We start from the raw sequence: 19,570 nt of genomic DNA on the forward strand, positions 1-19,570 counted from the left end.
TTTGATTTCCAAACCACTCTACAATAAGGTCCCTGATAACTTTTCAAATTCAATGATAGCAAAACTCAACCTAATTGCTTGCAAGAAGAGAACTTTTCCATTCTTTCATTTAGCAGGAGCCAAATCTGGATAACATGAGATTTCTCTTCTTAAAATAACTAAACATCAATATTTCTTGGCATAAATATTACAAGAAGAGCTTTCTCAAGTTTCTCTTTTGTCTGAGTATTATGCAAATCACAAATCCATCCAATTACAGATGGATTGAATATGTTTTTATATTTGGAATGATTTGTCTAAGCACTCCTTAAATATTCTCGACATACTGTAAAACTCTATGTAGCTTAGAAATACCAAAGCACTTTACATCGATTTTTACTAAGGTTAAGTCTCATGAGAACTGTCACAAAAATAACCTTGTTTTGTATCTATGTATTTTATTAATGTAAATAATCCTATGGGAATTGATTGTATTTACTATTTTAACTAAAGTTTCTTGAATGTCAAAAACAAAGGCAATGCTTTGCCATCGGAACTTTGTATAATGTATAATAGCTATGTATAAGAGCACAAGAAATTTGTTTGTAAGCTCTGCACATGAACACCTTCAAAGCTAGTATCAAAGAGGTCCACTAATTTCAGAGAAGTTTCCGCTGCCCGACAAGACAAGGAAAAAAGAGCGCAATGGCCTTAATAAAAGGATCAAGGAGAACTGCCGATTTCTTCGGGGATTACAACCCTTGGTGTAAGGTCCTGAGAAGGCGAAAATAAAAGCGGACTGAGCCAAACATAGTGGAGCAGTTTCTGGCAGAGAACCAGAGGGGCAGTTTTCCAGCAGAGAACCAGAGGCAGTCGAGAGGAGACAAGGTCCAGTTACCGAAGCAGGAGAGGTGAAGTGCTGTTACCAAAGAGAGCCAGAGGCAGTCAGCGGAGCATACTGACCCAGAGAAACAGACTTTACGGTGAATCCATGCCACAAGAAAAAATTGGGAAGTCAACCGAAGCCAAAAGCCACAGAATGATCTTCAAGCCTGTATGCTGAAACTTCTTGCCTGAGCTTTTGAGTACCAGGAAAATTGCAGTCCAAGAACCGTTAATACTCTGACGAAATGTCCCCTGAAGCAAGGCCTAAGATGATAGAAGAACCATAGTGACTTTGATGCAGGACCTTTGGAAGGCGTCGTGACAAAGAGTCTCCATAAGTGTGTTCCAACCTCTAATGTACATTCTTTTTGTAATCTAGGATATATGTCATAGATGGACTGATAAGAAATAGTAATAAGAAATATCTATAAGAGACTCTGATTTGTGTTAACTGGAATATAAATTGTAAGATAACTTGCCATAACTAGCTAATCTCTAGAGTACTCTGAGTTGTTAACTGGAATATAAATTGTAAGATAACTTGCCATAGCTAGCAAATCTCTTTATGAGTAATTTAGTCTCAGCTATTTGATTTTTTTAAGCAGAGAAGTAACAGAGTAATTATATATATATATTGTTTAGTCATTTAATATTGAAAAGAGAAAGTTTGTTTCTTTAAACCAAAAGGATAGGTAGAGAGAGAAGAGTAACCTCCTTATCACTTATTTTAATGTACTTTATTTTAAATGTAAATAAATGTGTTTTGATTTAGATTTAGTCTATAGAGTACCACCTCATTGTTTATTTTACAATGCACTGTTCCTAAAAATATTATCGGACTTGTGAGCGGGAAACCAAGTGAGATAGCCGAATCGTATAGTTAAGTGCAAATAGACCACGAATGTTTGCGTAAAGTTTTAGTGAAGGAATTTGTGTTAGAGAAAGAGAGAGAGAAATCAACCGGCCATATTACTGAGTTTTATGCCAGTTAAAAGATCTTAGTGGCACAGTCCCAATAAAAATAAATTTTCTAGTATCCATAGGCATAAGACTCGTAGTGCAAAAGGTAGATAAACATAGTATGCAATAGTATAAGCACGAAAGGTTACGCGAGAGAAAGCACGCACAGCTAATTAGAATAATGGTATTTCAAAGGTGCAGTAACCAAGCAGGCTTTATAAATAACAACAAGTAATAGCAACACAATTTACAATACCACAGAAGAGAAATTAATTTGATTAATAACCCATCTTTCACCAATTCACTCCACTCTCTTTCACATTCTCTTTGATTCAGTTTCTGTTGCTTGAATTTTCTACATGCATGATCGCAAATCTGATATCAAAATTTGATTATATCAGATTTGAGTGCAATTAATTTGATCAATGACCCATCTTTCACCAGTTCACTCCACTCTCTTTCACATTCTCTTGAATTCACTTTCTATTGCTTGAATTTTCTACATGCATGGTCACAAATATGATATCATCAAAAATATGTTAAATTAGCAACTCTGATCTGCTCTCCTAAGGATAAACTTAATACCCTTGCATATCCTGTAAAGTTCCATCTGACTGTGACTTGGCCTACTATGGATTGGCAGACCATGATTTGGATACCCCGTTCACACAGAATTAGACAGGAGAAAACAAATGTGCTTTATGGATGCCATTACAGGTCAGAAAGATTATTTGTAGAGTCAGCCATGGCTATGAAGCATTCTCCTAACCTGAACAACTATGGTTGCATTAATTTGTCAAACATTTGGGAGATTATTATTAACATCTGACCTCCATGGAGTCAGAGACTCATCGTGGGAGGTATATGCTATCACACATGACACTCATCAAACCATGCCTTAAACTGATTCAATGTGTCCACATAACACACTCAGGCAATGCATTCCACTCACCAACCACTCTCCATATAAAAAACCTTCTTCTCACTCCTTTGCTCATACCCTCCTTATACAGTTTCCAGTGATGGCCTCTTGTTCTACCTCCTCTCCTATTCTATGAAAAATCTCTTCCATGCCAACCTGATAACAACCCCCTGACCAGCTTATATGTCTCAATCATATCTCCCCCTCCTATTCACAAGGCTTTGCAATTTACATTCTCTCAATCTGTCCTCATACTCCACATTCCAAAGACCACTGACCACCTTTGTGAATCATCTCTGGACCTTTTCTAAAATATTCTCATTACCATGAAATCATCTGACCTCCATGGAGTCAGAGACTCATCGTGGGAGGTACACACTATCGCACACAATGCTCATCTAACCATGCCCTAAACTGATTCAATGTGTCTACATTCACACCCATTATTCAATCAACCATTAAGAATCCTTATCTTAAGATCAGCTCCTGCACAGCTGTAATACTCCTTTTTTTTTACAACAATAGAGAGCACCAAATTAGGATCACCAACCGGACAAAAGATCAAATTAGATCTTTTGTCTGGTTGTTTCACTTACTCATTATTGCATGTTAACTGTAACATGTAATGTGCTCTGAAGATACTGGTTTGAAATTCAGTGAAATATTAGCCAGTTTTTTTTTTATAATTTAGTTGGTTTGGTGTTGTAATACTGTTAAAATAAACTATGCATGGTCACAGTTCATCAGAATTGGCATCAGTAATTATACCACTCTCTACTATATATTATTTATGCTGGCTTCTCCAGAGAAGCCAGTCAAGTTCTTACTGATCAAGAGGTCCTCTCTTGATCAGTAAGAACTCATCAAGAGAGGACCTCTTCCAGGTCATATTTTTCTTTAAAAGTATTTACTGAAGATTTATTCATAACATCCACTGGTAGCCCATATTATATGGCATGAGACCACACCATTACTCAACTTGAATGGAAGATTCTGTTCTTTCATCAGCCATAAAGTGTCATTTGTACACACCCGAACTATATAGGATTATCCCACCAACTACCATATCTCCCCTCTATCATCTCGAACTTTGAAGACTACATTCCTTCAAGCCTGTCCTACTTCTTTTTTTTTAGATGAGTGTCATAAGAACTATACTGCAGTCATTTGAAATTTGACCTTCTGATCACGCTTTCTGAATTATGCAGTGCAACCAATGAAAAAACTTTTATATCTTCATACTGGAGCTTTTCTGGTTAAATATAATCTACTTTAGCTGCCTTTCATTTCAAGTATTTCCTTGGCTTTTTCTACCGTGTGTTCTATTGCATTCCTCTTGAATATTTTCTGCCATTGTTCTGTCAATTCCTGTTTCATTTAGCAAGCTTTCAAGTTTTTTATAATGCCTTTCTCATCTATGATTCCTTTTATAGCACCCCTTCCTTTATTTTTAAGCTTTTTGCAATGGCCATTTTACTACCTTCCTGATATTCATCTTCTATATTCTTACCATGATTTTTCTTTACCTATTTTTGCACATTGCTTCACTTTCTTATATTTTTCTCTTTATTTTCTTAGAGTAGATGCTAACTTACTTACTAGCAGTTTTTGATATGCATTCTTTTCCAGGACTGCTTCCTTAACTTTCACCACCATGGAGTTCTGATTTTTCTTTAACTGCAAACAACTTGATCACATTGCAAACTGGCTGAATCAATCAATCAATCAATATTTTCTTCAGAGTCTGCCTAAGTGCTGAACGTTTATTTTTATTTTTCACTTGGTTAGAATATAATAAATTTAGTTTAATCCTTTATCCAGGTGTGAACAAACAAAGTTTGCGCCTGAAAGTATCTTCAGGACTGGGGTCAGGTAATACAACACCGGGCAACTCGTAGCAAAGGTGGACCAAGCTAACATCATTCCTATCTCAGTATCTCCCATAATGCATAACACATCTCCTTGCAGACATGTATAATGTTATGCATTAAGGAAAGGGCCACTACCCAGACTAGTTTCGATCTTTATTGAGGTCTCTTCAGTGGGAGACAGGCCCAGACGTGGGCAGAAGCAATAGCGAGGTCATCTTTACCTATAAGAGTTGCCAAAAGGTGCACCACCTTTTTATTAAATTACTCTGGATTTAGAGAAAGATGAAAGTTTATTTTTCACTTGGTTCCTGTCCTGTCAGGTGTCTTCTTCCTCCAGGAGATTGACTACCATGTGTCTCCACCATGTCCTATTCTGCGCCTCTCTGCTGCATTCCTCATATGAGAGATAGGTCCAGCTTTCTATATTTTTCATCCACTCCAGTCTTTGTCTTCCTCTCTTTCTCTTTCCCTCAACAGTTCCTTCGAGAAGTGTCCTTTGTAGGCAGTTATGTCTCACAATATGTCCGAAATATCTGACTTTTCTCTTTTTAATTTCTTTCATCATGCTTCTGTTGACACCTGCCATCTCTAATACCTCTTCATTTGTCTTTTTTTCTTTCCATGATATTCTCATAATTCTTCACAGCATCCACATTTCAAAAGACTCCAGTTTTTTCACACTCAGATTGGAGAGTGTCCATGTCTCTACTCCATATAATAATGTAGACCATATGTAGCATTTGGAGATTCTTAGTCTTGTTTTCAGATTTAATTCTCTAGATGTTAGTAGATTTTTCATACTGTTGAAAGTTGACCTTGCGATTTCAATCCTTTTTCTAATTTCATCTTCTGTCCTGCCATTCTCTGTGATCAAGTGTCCGAGGTATATGTATTTTTGCACTTGTTCTAATTTATTTCCTTCTATATCGATGCATATTTTTGGTATTTTCTTTTCTCTTGAAATTATCATGATTTTTGTCTTTTTAAAGTTGAAACTGAGGCCATACTGTTTGCTATACTTGAGAGTTTCATCTATAAGAGTTTTGAGGTCATATTTGTTTTCAACTAGAAGAACCGTGTCATATGCATATCTTAGGTTATTAATATTTCTGCCCCCTACAGTGATTCCTTTGAGGTTACTAATTTTATTAAATATTTCTTCTGTGTATAGGTTAAAGAGAATCGGAGAAAAGACACAGCCTTGTCTCACACCTTTCCGAACTGGGAATTCTTCTGAGGTCTCTCTGTTTATTCTCAAAGATGCAGTCTGTTCCCAGTAAAGATTAGTTAATAGCCTAATATCTTTTCCATCCATGCCTATTTTTGAAAGGATTTCAATTAATTGTTCATGTTGGACATTGTCGAATGCCTTTTTGTAATCTACGAAGCAGAGATACACATCTTTTTGTTTTTCTTGATATCTTTCTATGATGGTTCTGCCATTGAAAATACCTTCTCTTGTACCTACATTTTCCTTGAAGCCACTTTATGTATCATTTATTTCTATGTTTATTTTTCTTTTATTTCTTTCAAGAATAACGTATAGATGGACTTTTGATACTTGACTGATGAGGCTGATTGTCTTGAACTCTTCACATCTTGTAGCTTTTATTTTTTTGGGAATTGGAATGAAAATTGAGTGATTAATATCTATGGGTAGAAATCCAGTCTTGCATATTTTATTGCATAATTTTGTTAGAAATTTCAGTCCTCCTTCATCGAGAGCCCTCAACCATTCTGCCAAGATGTTATCTATTCCTGCAGCTTTATGTGGTTTTAGTTTTCTGACGGCATTTTCAACTTCACAGAGTAAAATGGATGGTCCTTCTAAATCAGTCTGTTCAGGAATATCATTTCTTTGTTGTTCATATAATTTCCTTGTGTATTCAATCCATCTTTCCATGATTTCTTTTTTATCCATTAGAATATGGTCTCTTGAGTCTCTATGACACTTGCATGGTTTGCTGTATTTGTCCTGCTTGTCATTTCTCTGATCTTTTCATGCATTTCTCTGCTTCTGTGTTTTCTATCAAGGTTTTCTATATCTATACATTTATATTTAATCCATTCCTCTTTGGCTTTCCTGCATTCTTTTTTTATTTCTTTATTCATGCTTTTATATTCAGGTTTGTTCTTTAAATTTTTTCTTTGTTCCATCAACGTCAGTATTTTTTCATCCAAGGTTTATTCCTTTTCCTTTTTAATTGTGGGAGTGTATTTTTGGCTGCTTCATTGATGCTATTCTTGAATGTTTGCCAGTTCATGTTAATTTCATCAATTGGCGTTCTATTTTCTGTGTGAGTTGTGGTGTCAGACTTGTTAAGGGATTCTGTGAATTCTTTTATAAAGCAGTCTTTAAGTTCTTGGTTGTTAAGTGAGTCTGAATTATAAGTTACTCTTATGAATGGTTGGCTTGGTATCTTAAGTTTTATTTTGATTTTTGCAATCACTGAGTTGTGGTCTGATCCTATGTCTGCTCCAGGATATGTTTTTGTTTGTGTTATTGCATTTCGGAATCTTTTGCTTATTATTATATAGTCAATTTGGTTTCTATAGATGTCCCTAGGACTTGTCCAGGTATATAGTCTTCTGAGAGGATGTTTAAACAGTGTGTTGGCAATTATTAAGTCATTGGTTTCACAGAATTGAATTAATCTTTCACCTCTTTCATTTCTGATTCCAAGCCCTTGGTTTCCCATGCAAAATGAGATTTTTTCTGAGCCCACTTTTGCATTTAGGTCGCTCATCAGTATAATAACATCATCTGACTTAGCACTGGAGATTGCAGTTTGGATGCCTTCATAAAATTGTTCCAACTCTTCATCTGGGTGATCTTGGGTCGGTGCATATGCTTCGATAATATACAGGTTGAATGGTTGTGCAGTTATTTTGGCTGTTATGATTCTGTCATTTATGGGCCAACATCCCTGTAGAGATTTTGCAATTCTATTACTTAGGACAAGCACTACTCCATTAAGGTGTAAGTCACTGCCAGAGTAGATTATAGTGCGATTTTTTCTTCTTATTATGCCTGTATCTGTCCACCTCACTTCACTGATACCTGCAATATCAGCCTTCATCACTTCTAATTCCTGGAGTAGGTTAACTAATTTGCCTGCCTCATAGAGTGTTCTGACGTTCCATGTCACTATTTTCAAGAGATTGCTCCTGGATTTCAGACAAGGGATATCTGAGAATATCCTCCCTGGAGAGTTTGGGATATTATCTTCATACACTACCTTAGTAGTTCTTGTCTTACAATTCCCAGTTTCAAGCTCTTCTTCCCTGTATCTATAAGAGCTGATGGTTGCAGAGGTCTCAACCACATCTCTAACTTCATATTGTGACATGGTGTGTTTCATGGTTGACAATGGATAAATACGTGGTGAGGCTCCGATCTCTTCCACGACGGCTGGCCACAAGTCCCTTAGATGTCAGGAGTGTGCCCTCGATGTGCCGCACATCTTGCTGTCATGACCTTGATGCCATTGATCAGTCAGTGTTGATTCTTCTGACATCTTGGCCATTCCAGACTTCGTGCACATAAGGGGTGACATTCCCTATTTACAGCATTCTATATTGCTGATACCCTCACTTAGTTTAGTCCACCAGCCGAGGCAGTTTACCGGGGTGTGGCCGCTGGTGTGAACTACCAACTTCTTGGAGTCATAAGTGGGAGTTGAGTGTATGTGAGGACCAGAGCCCAACATCCTGACCCTGAGATCAGCGGCTGACATCGATACTAAGGTGCTACCTCTCCATACATCCCATACACCCCTCACTTGGTTAGACTATAATAAATTTAGTTTAATCCTTTATTCAAGTGTGAGCAAACAAAGTTTGCACCTGAAAGTATCTTCATGACTTGGGTCAGGTGAGGTCTCTTCAGTGGGCCTGGCTCCCACTGAAGAGACCTCAATAAAGGTTGAAACTAGTCTGGATAGTGGCCCTTCCCTTAATGCATAACATTATACATATCCACGAGGAGATGTGTTTTGCATTATGGGAGATACTGAGATAGGAGTGATGTTATCTTGGTCCACTTTTGCTACGAGTTGCCCGGTGTTGTATTACCTGACCCCAGTCCTGAAGATACTTTCAGGCACAAACTTTGTTTGTTCACACCTGAATAAAGGATTAAACTAAGTTTATTATAGTCTAACCAAGTGAAAAATAAACTTTCAACATCTTTCTCTAAATCCAGAGTAATTTAATAAAAAGGTGGCACACCTTTTGGCAACTCCTATAGGTAAAGATGACCTCGCTATTGCTTCTGCCTGGTATCTCCACGTCTGGGCCTAGCTCCCACTGAAGAAACCTCAATAAAGGTCGAAACTAGTCTGGGTAGTGGCCCTTTCCTTAATGCATAACATTATACATATCCGCAAGGAGATGTGTTTTGCATTATGGGAGATACTGAGATAGGAGTGATGTTAGCTTGGTCCACCTTTGCCACGAGTTGCCCGGTGTTGTATTACCTGACCCCAGTCCTGAAGATACTTTCAGGTGCAAACTTTGTTTGCTCACACTTGGATAAAGGATTAAACTAAATTTAATACTGCCTAAGTGCCAAGAGTTTGTGCTTGGTTTCAAACTTTCATTTTTTTCTTGAATAGTATTTACATCTATATATTGAGTTTTCTACATTTCACATATGAAAACTGATCATCTTTTATTCTTTTTAAAACTTTTATATGTGATTTAAGCTTAGGCCTAGGCCATAAAGCTCGAGCCTTTTCTCTTACTTTTGCACATATTTTTATTTTATAATGTATAATGAAATACTGTGTATGCATAATCCATTTTGAATTTATTAAATTTTTTTTTTTATTTATTTGTTATTTGTTATTTTATTTTATTTATTTATTTTTTTTTTGATAGGGTACAAACTGAATTTTCTTAATTATTACTGATAGATTTCTGCCATAAAAAAAAGAAAAGAAAAAAAAAAGAAAAAAGGGAGCGGTATCACAACTGCATATATATATATCTAAGAACAAATTTGTGTGTTCTATTTTAAAAAATTTCGTTCTATAAATTATTATCACTCATAGTTGGCATTCACAGAAAAGGACTTGCAGTCAGAAGAGATACACACAAAAATTAAAAAAATAAAATAAATAAAATATTCCCATTCCTATACCTACTTGCAAAAAACCTTGGAAACAACATACTAAATCACAATCAATAATTAATACGACTTTGGGTTTTCATACATTTTATGTGTGTATGTGTTTCTTTTGTTAAAATCATATACAGTATTAAATTTTTAAATGTATCATTTTAATACCATAGTGATGATTGTTGCATATAGCAAATGTGAGCATTTGTCACCACCTTATTGAACAACTAATGGACTTGTAATGTGATATATATCTCCTCCCAGCCAAATGCAACATCCCATAGTGAGGCCAACATAAATTGGCCAGCAAAGGTTGGTCGATTGGTAGAGCCTCTGCTATTAATGGCTCACGTAAAAAGTTAAGCAAGTTTGAGCGTGGTTATTAGTTGGAAGGAGATCAATCGTTCGATGCTGTTGGCACACTCTCCCTCAATGAGTCTTTGGACTCCCTGGAGTTGTCAAATAATAATAATAAAAGCATACCTTTCCAAAATGGAGGAAATACCAACTATAGCTCCAAACTTTCAGTAACTGTATACATCTTTATAATTTTAACACTGGTTATACATCTTTATCAAATTTTAACACTGGTTTATCTCCCACCACCTGTTTGGCAAAGGCAATTCGGGAGAAGTTATAATATTTCATTCAAACATGAATAATTGTAAAGGTCTTTATTTTTTAATGTTTGCATTATAATAAAATACAAACATGTAAAACAATTTTTAAATATTATTATTCTTAAGAGAGAGATCTCCACCAAGTCAGGGACTCATCGAGGGAGGCCACACAACCTGCCATAACTTTACTTAAATTCAATCATACTACCTGCACTCACAACCTCCAAAGACAATCTATTCTAATCATGCACCACTCTAAGAGAGAAAAATATAGCTCTCATCTTTCTTGACTGTATTCATTTTCAACTTCTATGGATGCTCTCTCTCTTCCTCTCCCAACTCTCCATAAAATGAATTGCCCTCTTAGAAGTATGTAAGTCTCAATCATATCACCCCTCTTTCTCCTGTTTTGCTAGTGCCTACAGCCCACAAATTCTCAATCTGTCTTCCACAACCTCAATGTCATCTTTAACTCTCTCTTTTGCACACACACACACACACACACACACACACACACACACACACACACACACACACACACACACACACACACACACACACACACACACTCTCTCTCTCTCTCTCTTCACTGTATGTGCATCACCAAGAAAACCAGGAAACTAGACCTGTGCACAATAGCCCAAGTAAGGTTTTATCAAGGCCTTATAAAGAGGCAAAATGACTTCTTTATCCTTAGATGTTAAGGTTTATTTCAGCAGTGCAATTGGTTTCCTCTAGTATAATCCCACCAATACAATACAACATTAGATATCTCATTACACCTAAGTGCATCATTTTACATTTGCTAACACTGAACTGATAGCCATTTTCACATGGCCACAACTCCAGCATATCATTCAAATCATTCTGCAACTACTGCATATCATCAGCAATCCTGATTACCCTGCCTATCTTTGCATCATCAGCAAACAGTTGTATATTACATGTCAAATCCTTTCCAATACCGTTAATGTAAAGACTGAATAACAATGGACAAGGTCAGATTAATCAATGTCACCTTAAATCTTACAGACTCACATTCCTCATATATCAACTTTTGATATCTGTCATTCAGTCATCTTCTTATTCCTGCTAATCTTTTATAATCCAATCCTACATTTTCCAATTTATGCAACAGTCTTCCATAATGCCAAAAGCCTCATCCTGTCAAAAGTCTTGGAGGTCCAAAAGTACTATGGTGTATCCATTCTACTTATATAACTAAACAGTAACATTAATATAAAATACGAGCAAGTTGTTCAAACATGAACTTCCTTTAGCAAACTCGTGTTGTTCATCTGAACTGAAAAGAGTGTTCAACTGGACAGCCAAGTCAGTTGAACACTCTTTCAGCATCTGTGCTGATATCCCATCAGCCCCTACTGCCGAATTCTTATTCAGTTTGTGCAACAGCTCTTAGCATATCCTCCTCATATACCTGAGTTTCTCTGTTGAATAAAGAGGTAGCAGCAAGCTCGATGTTGCACACACCAGGTTGATAGCTCATGGCAAAGTAGTCACTCATCAGTTGAATAATCTCTTCAGCCATTTGTCACCCATGAACTTTCTGCATTTAGTATAATTCTTCTTTCACATTCATTCCTTCTTTTACTTACAATACAACAATATAATTATTTTGGATTGTCTCTATCTTGCAATTCCAGTTTCTTTCCATACAATACTTATAACTCTTCTGGCCTATGCCTCACAATTTTCATAACTGACATCAACCTAAGTGGCATGGTATTCCTTCCACATAATCTTTTTTTCAGGAATCTCTTGCTTAATAAGATTGCCCATCCACTTTACTCCAACCCTATTTATTCTTCAAACTCTAGGAACACATTCCAATATTGCATCATTTAAGTATTTTTTTAAATGCTTCTCAGCTGATATCCTTCCTGTCCAGCAAATAATACCATAGAACAGAATCTAGCATGCTCTTCAGTTGGTAATAATTTTCTGATCTAGTTCAGCATGTAACTGTTTCTGAATGGAACATCCATGAGCCTAGCTTATGGATGTTCTATTTTAGGCAATTGTTTTTGGATGTTCCATTTTAGGCAATTGTTTTTGTTCAGGAAGGAGGAACAGGAAGGTAACCAGTGGTGTGGTGCAGAGTTCTCTACTTGACTCTCCTTTGTCAATAACAATTCGTATATACAAAAAACATTCAGCTGTTTGGTGATGAGGCAAAGTTCAAGAGTTATCAGGAATGATGCTAATTTTACCACCCTTCAGGAAAATTTAAATAAACTTTCAGCTGGGATGAATGAGTGAGGTTATAATTTTACTGTGAATAAGAGTAAGGTGTCACACTTTGAAATGTAGAAGTGCAGAACTGCACTGTATTGGTGGACCTAGACTCCAAATGGTAGTGAGATTCAGGTTCCTAGGATGATGCTCAACATAAGCCTGAAGTTCAGAGCACAATAACAAGTGTTTCAAAGTTAATAAGAGCACAAAGACAAGTAAAGATAAGGAGATGGTTATGCCACTGCAGAATGCACTGAACTGAACTGATAGCCATGTACACTGACAAATGCATGTGAATTTAGTCAGCTAGTTTCCAACCTGATGTGGAAACTGAAGTTGGTCTAGAGATGCGGTCATGACAATGGAATGAATGTTGGTTACAAGAAGTTGCAGAAATAGAAATTACTTAGTGGATAGGCAGGAAAGAGGTGATATGAAAGAGATGTTTAATTTGGTAACAGAATTTTACAGGATTTATATCATGAGATGCCATCCCTGGAAGGAGTGTAAAGTTGTTGTGAAGAAGATGAGAGGATCAATTTTGTACATGGAGAGTGGTTGATGAGTGGAATACAATGCTAGAATGAGTTGTGAAAAGCTAGGAGTTTGAATGAGTTTAAGATTCAACATCATACATATACCATTGAGTAAGGCACAAAAAGTCTGCTATAAAAATGATAATTTTTATCAAAAATTTACATTTCTGTTACATTGTATCTGCATTATATGGAAATTAAAATTATTCAACTTTAAAACATTAAAATACATTAATTTGCATTTCTAACAAACCTGAGAAATATTACTGCCATGATACAGCATATCATGTATTGCCTGCAAGTTAAAGCTCTCTTCTACCTTGGTGTATGGACACACTACCAAATGAACAGCTGCTATTATCACAAGCAAGAGCTCCATGTTTGTGTTTACAAGATGCTTTAAGAGAATAAAAGAAAGTAAGATATCTTAAAATGTTGCTTATCTTATTTATTTAGTTCATATCTACATTATAAATATCACGTTATAAAATATCAGAAATAAAAATATTCAAGAAACTCAATAATCCAACAAGATTTTAACTGACCCTCTTTTTAAACAGAAATCTTTAATTGATTCCTATCTTTAACTGATTATTAACAATTATTAACTAATTACTGTACTGTTTGATCTGTTTGGTAATTGTAGCTGTTTGTGAAACTGATATTACATATCAATTACATTTAGGCAAATTAGTTGCTCATGGAAAAAGAAAGTGATCCTGATGGGAGACTTTAATTAGAGGATATTATTATTATTACGATGAGTCCAAAGACTCATCAAGGGAGGGCACCTACTCTACAACTCTCTCCCTCTCTGCCACTCAATCCACCAACTACAACTAACTGCAACTACACCAATGCCATCTACTGCCCACCACCACTATTTTCACAGACAATCACAAACATCCATGCCCATTGGATTCAAACCCCCAGTCTTTTGGCTGGAGAGCGGATATGCTAACCACTCAGCTATATAGAATATAGAATAGAAGGAGGAGATAGTGTATGGGAACAAGGAGAATGAGCTTGTGGAATTTCTGAGAGATAAGTATCTTAAGAAGTATGTGATTGAAGCAATCAGAGACTTTAATGTTTTGGATTTGGTGATAACTTCACAAGATGTAGTTGTTAAAGAGGTGTTAACGCTTCTACCGGTTGATGAGAGTGATCATGTGGATTACAGAGTTTGGTTGATAGGAGGAAGAGAGGTGATATGATAGAGACATTTAAGTTAGTGAGAGGATTTTATCAGATTAATCCAGAGAGGATTATAAAAGAATAGAAGGTGAGAGGGGAAGAACCAGAGGTCATCCCTGGAAGTTATGTAAAAAGTGTGGTGAAGAGGGGGTGTGAATAGTAATTTTTTTCATGGAGAATTGCAAGGAGTGTTAAGGATTTTAAGATTCTATATGATAAATATGTTGTCAATTGAATGAACCTACCACGATGAGTCTGCCGACTCCATGGAGGGCGTAATAATAATATTTTAAAATCAAAATTTCATATTAAATTAGTAAAACTGGAAACATTATTGTATTGTTCAAATATACAAAAACTGATGCAAGGTATTCACAGTAATTTCTGTTTGGTCTTTTGATGTTAAAATGTCAAACTACAGTTCCTGCTTACTATATCCAACTTGTAAAGACCACAAGAGAAGTTTTTATACTGAATAGTTGGATATAGTGAATTTTGTTTAGCATAATATTGTACCCATGGAGAGCTGTTGGAGAGTTTGTTATAGTGAGTGAATTTGTTGTAGTAGTGCTTGCAATAGCGAAAGTAGACTGCACATAAACTGGTGATCTTGCAATAACTTTCTACCCTGTCACAGCTGGTACCATAGCCATTTCTTAATACAAGTTCCAAAATCTGGGATGCTTTGAAGGTTTGTGTTTTTTAGAGTTTTTTTAACACATAATAATTTATTATTATTATCATTATTAAGAGAGATCTCCAGGGAGTTAGACTCTCATCGCAGGAGGCCACATACTACACGCACCAGCTATCGTACTTATTCTTGAATTCATTCACACTGATTGCACTCGCAACATCCAATGGTAATCCATTCCAATCACGCACCACTCTTTGAGAGAAAAATCTGGCCCTCATCCCCCTTCTTAGTGGCATTCATTCTCAGCTTCCAAGGATGCCCTCTTGTCCTTTCCCCACCTTCCACAAATTGAAAAATTCCATCAAATAAAATCCTATATGACCCTTTCAGAAGTTTGTAAGTCTCAATATATTTCCCCTCTTTCTCCTGTTTGCTAGTGTCTGCAGTCTACAAATTCTCAATCTATCTTCATAATCAGTATTCCACAATCCTGATATCATTTTTAACAGTCTCCTTTGCACTCTCTCCACTATATCAGAATCACAATGGAAACAGGAGACCAGACCTGTGCACAATAGTCCAAGTGAGGTCTTATCGGGGCCTTGTAAAGAGGCAAAATGACATCCTTATCTTTACATGTGAACGTTCATTTCAGCATTGCTATTATCTTTTGAGTTGTATTTGCAATCTTTGCCACATGGCCCCTGAACTTCAACTTCTTATCTACTAATTCCTAGCCTAATCAGATTCTTCTAGCATACTCCTACCAGTATAATACGACATTGATATCTAATCATGCTGAAGTGAATGACTTTACATTTACTGACATCCATTTTCCTGTGTCCACAATTCCAGCCTATTGAAATCATTCTGCAAGCACTGCATATCAGCAGCATTCCTGATTACCCTACCTATCTTTGCATCATCAGCAAATAGCTGAATGTTGCTTGTTAAATCCTTCCCAATATCATTAATGTACAGATTGATTAACAGTGGACCAAGCACCGATCCTTGTGGTACACCACTTATTACCTTAAATCTTGCAGACTCACATCCTCCATATATACCACTTTTTGATATCTGTCAGTCAGCTATCCTCTTGTTCTATAATCCAAACCCATATTCTCCAATTTATGCAACAGTCTACCATGCTGTATTCTGTCAAAAGCCTTAGCAAAATCCAAAAGTATCATGATGTATCCAGTTCCCTTGTCTGGTTCAATGGTAACATTGTTATAGAATGTGAGCAAGTTGCTAAAACATGACCTTCCCTCATGTTGTTCATTGCAAAATAGAGATTCACTGTCAACCCATTTCTGAATGCGAGCAGTAACCAATTTTTCCAAGATCTTCACCACCACTCCTGAGATACTAATTGGTCGATAGTTGGTCAGTCTTTGCACCACCCTTGTGCAATGGAATTACCATAGAATTTCCATTCCTGCAGCATCTTCCCTGTTATGAGACTTATAATATAAATTATATAGCCTGGTTATAGAGCCTGCCCAATGTTATATACACCAGGTTGATAGCTTTTAACAAAATGGGCACTCATTAATTGAACAACCTTTGATGCATAAGCATGAATATGAAAGAATTATTCTTTCATATTCATTCTTTCTTTTACTTGCTGCATATTGATAGAATTCTTGTGGGTTGTCTTTTAGCATGCAGAGCCAGTTTCTTTTCATATTCAGACTTTGCTTTCCATACAACAGGTGTAACTATTCTAGCCTGCTGCTTATAATTTTCATAACGGACATCATCTTTATGCAAACGGTATTCCTTCCACATCATCTTTTTCTTACGAATCTCTTGCTTAATAAGATTACACATCCATTTGACTCCTATCCAATTAATTCTTCGAACTCTCGGGACACATTCTGATATCATATCATTTAAGGTTAGGATACCCACAAAAAAAAAAATCACAGTTTTGAGGTAAAAATAAGAAATTTTTTTTTTGTTTTTATAAAGTTTATATACTAATGAATATATTCTGTAATTTTTGTACTCAAAAATGTCCTACATTTTGAGTTATCTTATCATATTTATCATTTAAATGTCCATTAAATATGCAAAATCTTTAAATTGTTATAACTTTGCTTGTAACTGTCAGAATTAAAAAATTTAAAAAGTAAATTATGTAGATTTAAAAGCTCTTTAACATCAGTTTTGTAAGTAAAATCAATTGTGAGAAGAAATTTTATTGGTTCTTGCTACCATTGCTATATTGTAAGCTACTTTGAAATAAGCCAATCAGAGCAAAGCTTACAACACCAAAGCCAGAACCAATGTGGCTGCCACTAACTCGTGTGTTTTCAAAGCCTTGTCTTCAGTCTGAGATTTATTATAAAAATTAAGTTTTAATATAACATTTAGAAACATTAATATATATAAATATGCCTAAAAGAAGAGAAGAAATAGCAGTATATCATGCACTGATAACTTTTAATGGTGGTGATCTAGGAAGATTACCAGTATTTGAAAGACTGGGACTGAAAATATTATTATTATTCGTGACACCTCCAAGGAGTCTGAAGACGCATCGCGGGAGGACACTTACTATATAACTGTTTCCACTATTACACGGAACCTCTATCAATCATCTCCATCAACGCCACCTACCGCCCACAACCACCACAACTAGTATTTTTTGTCTGTAAATTGCGTGTGTTCTGAAGGGACGATTTGTCTGTATGTGGGATGAAAAACCAGAGTTTCCGGGAAACTCTGCTACCTCCAAATAGGTGAACAATGTTTATAAATATTTCAGATATTTGATAAACAGGGATGCTTAAGAGCAAAAAAAACTAACTCAGAAGAAGAAAAATTAAAAAGAAAGCAAAAATCTATGAATATGTTATTTAAAACACTGTTGATAACACATATGTTGCTGGTGGCTTTTAAATATTCATAGAATAATAATAAAATATAGTTATAAACGTTAAATTGATTTTTCTCTGGTTTTTAAATTTTAACACATTGCAGTTGTTTTTGGCAAGATATCTTGGAAAACTATTAGTCCTAGAATATTAATTTTTTTTCTAACATAGCTTAATATATCCAGAATATATTGAACTAAAAGTATAATCATTGATATGTATTTTAATTTTTTTTTTAAGTTTATTTTTCAAACATGCAAAATTTGTGTAATAATCATTATATGGACAAATTAAATTTCATAGCTTTAAAGGAACTGATATTTGCTCAATAATTTTAGTTTATATTGTTTAATAGACATGATAGAATATCTGCAGCAAATTTAAACTAAAAAAAATTGTTTCATAAAAAAAAGAACATAAAAAAATGCATAATTTTTTAATAAAAATTTGCTTTTTTTAAAATCAATGTTAATTTTTTAAACATTTTTTCCAAGAAAGTTATTACTGACATTGCTCCCTAACAAAAACAATAAATAATATGACTGTTATTTAATTAATATTTTTTTTCCAATTCCATGGTACATCCTCTATTCCTAAGTATTGTTTAAATGCTTCCCATGCACTGTCAATATTCTTTCCATCCAGCAACAGATACCATTCCACTGAACCACAGGATACTCCTCATTTGGTCATAATTTTCTGCTTTGTAATAGCATGTAACTTTTTCTGAATGGAATATTCATAAACCTAGTCACTTCCCAAGGTGACAGTGATCATGAGTGCTGCATGATCACTGTCACCAACTAGAGGCAGAATAGTTAGGTCTTTAAATGACACACCCTCTGACACTATAATCAAATCTAACATTCTTTAACCTCGAATTCCTTCTGTCACATGCTGCTTGAGGAAGTTGTCTTACAACAGCTCAATAAATTGAGTTTCATTCTTCTCATGAGATTTTACTGCTACCCAATCAATATTTGGATGATTAGTCTCCCATTATGATTACTCTTTTTGCACCCATTGTCTCTATTTGGTGATGCATTTCTTCATTACTAGCAACTTATCCAACTTCATCACTAACAACACCCCACTATGTAATTGATCTTGTTAGATTCCACCTCACACCAGATGGTTTCAAATTCACTGCCACATGAAATACTGTTACTAGTACTACAATCATTGTCCTCAACTAACTGGATTCAAGTCATCCGATATCATTAACAGTACGTTCCTCCTCTCCTATCCTCTCTATCCTTCCTAAAAATACTGTACCCTTTCCACTCGATACCAGTTAGTGCATCTGATTCTGACAGCCAGGTCTCACTAATGCCTACAATCTGAGGTCCCAACATATTGATCAAGGCAATCTAAATTGATCTAAATATTGAAAGTTTTGTATTGGGAGTAAGAACTTAAAAAACATAACAGTTATATATTCAAATATGCTCATAATATAACATTTAAAATAAAAAACATAAAAAGATTACAAAATAATGTTACAATGTTATGTCTGAGTTGAATAAAGGGAATGAATACACTATGATACTGCTAGATTTTGGAAAAGCAGGATGTATTTCTAGCTCGCCTCCATAAATCGCTCTAGCAATCAGCAATCACTGATAGCTGTCAGCGATTATGTCAGCAATTGCGATAGCTGTCAGCAATTGCTCTAGCTCATTTAGGAGCTAGAGCGATTG

The 19,570-nt window shown here is 35.5% G+C and overlaps 1 protein-coding gene across 1 annotated transcript in view; it reads right to left on the reverse strand.

Moving 5' to 3' along the window:
- Positions 1-19,570, reverse strand: part of Alg12 (Alg12 alpha-1,6-mannosyltransferase) — a 192,349-nt gene that overhangs the window by 126,971 nt on the left and 45,808 nt on the right. The window contains exon 2 of the mRNA XM_090415859.1: positions 13,405-13,548. Within this exon, the coding sequence (XP_090271985.1) occupies positions 13,405-13,530 (126 nt within the window). The 5' untranslated portion in view covers positions 13,531-13,548. The remainder of the gene's footprint in view (positions 1-13,404; positions 13,549-19,570) is intronic.

This window comes from Typopeltis vanoorti, chromosome 3, assembly GCF_054136105.1.
Source record: "Typopeltis vanoorti isolate ZY-2024b chromosome 3, IOZ_Tvanoo_1.0, whole genome shotgun sequence".
Taxonomy (NCBI): domain Eukaryota; kingdom Metazoa; phylum Arthropoda; class Arachnida; order Uropygi; family Thelyphonidae; genus Typopeltis; species Typopeltis vanoorti.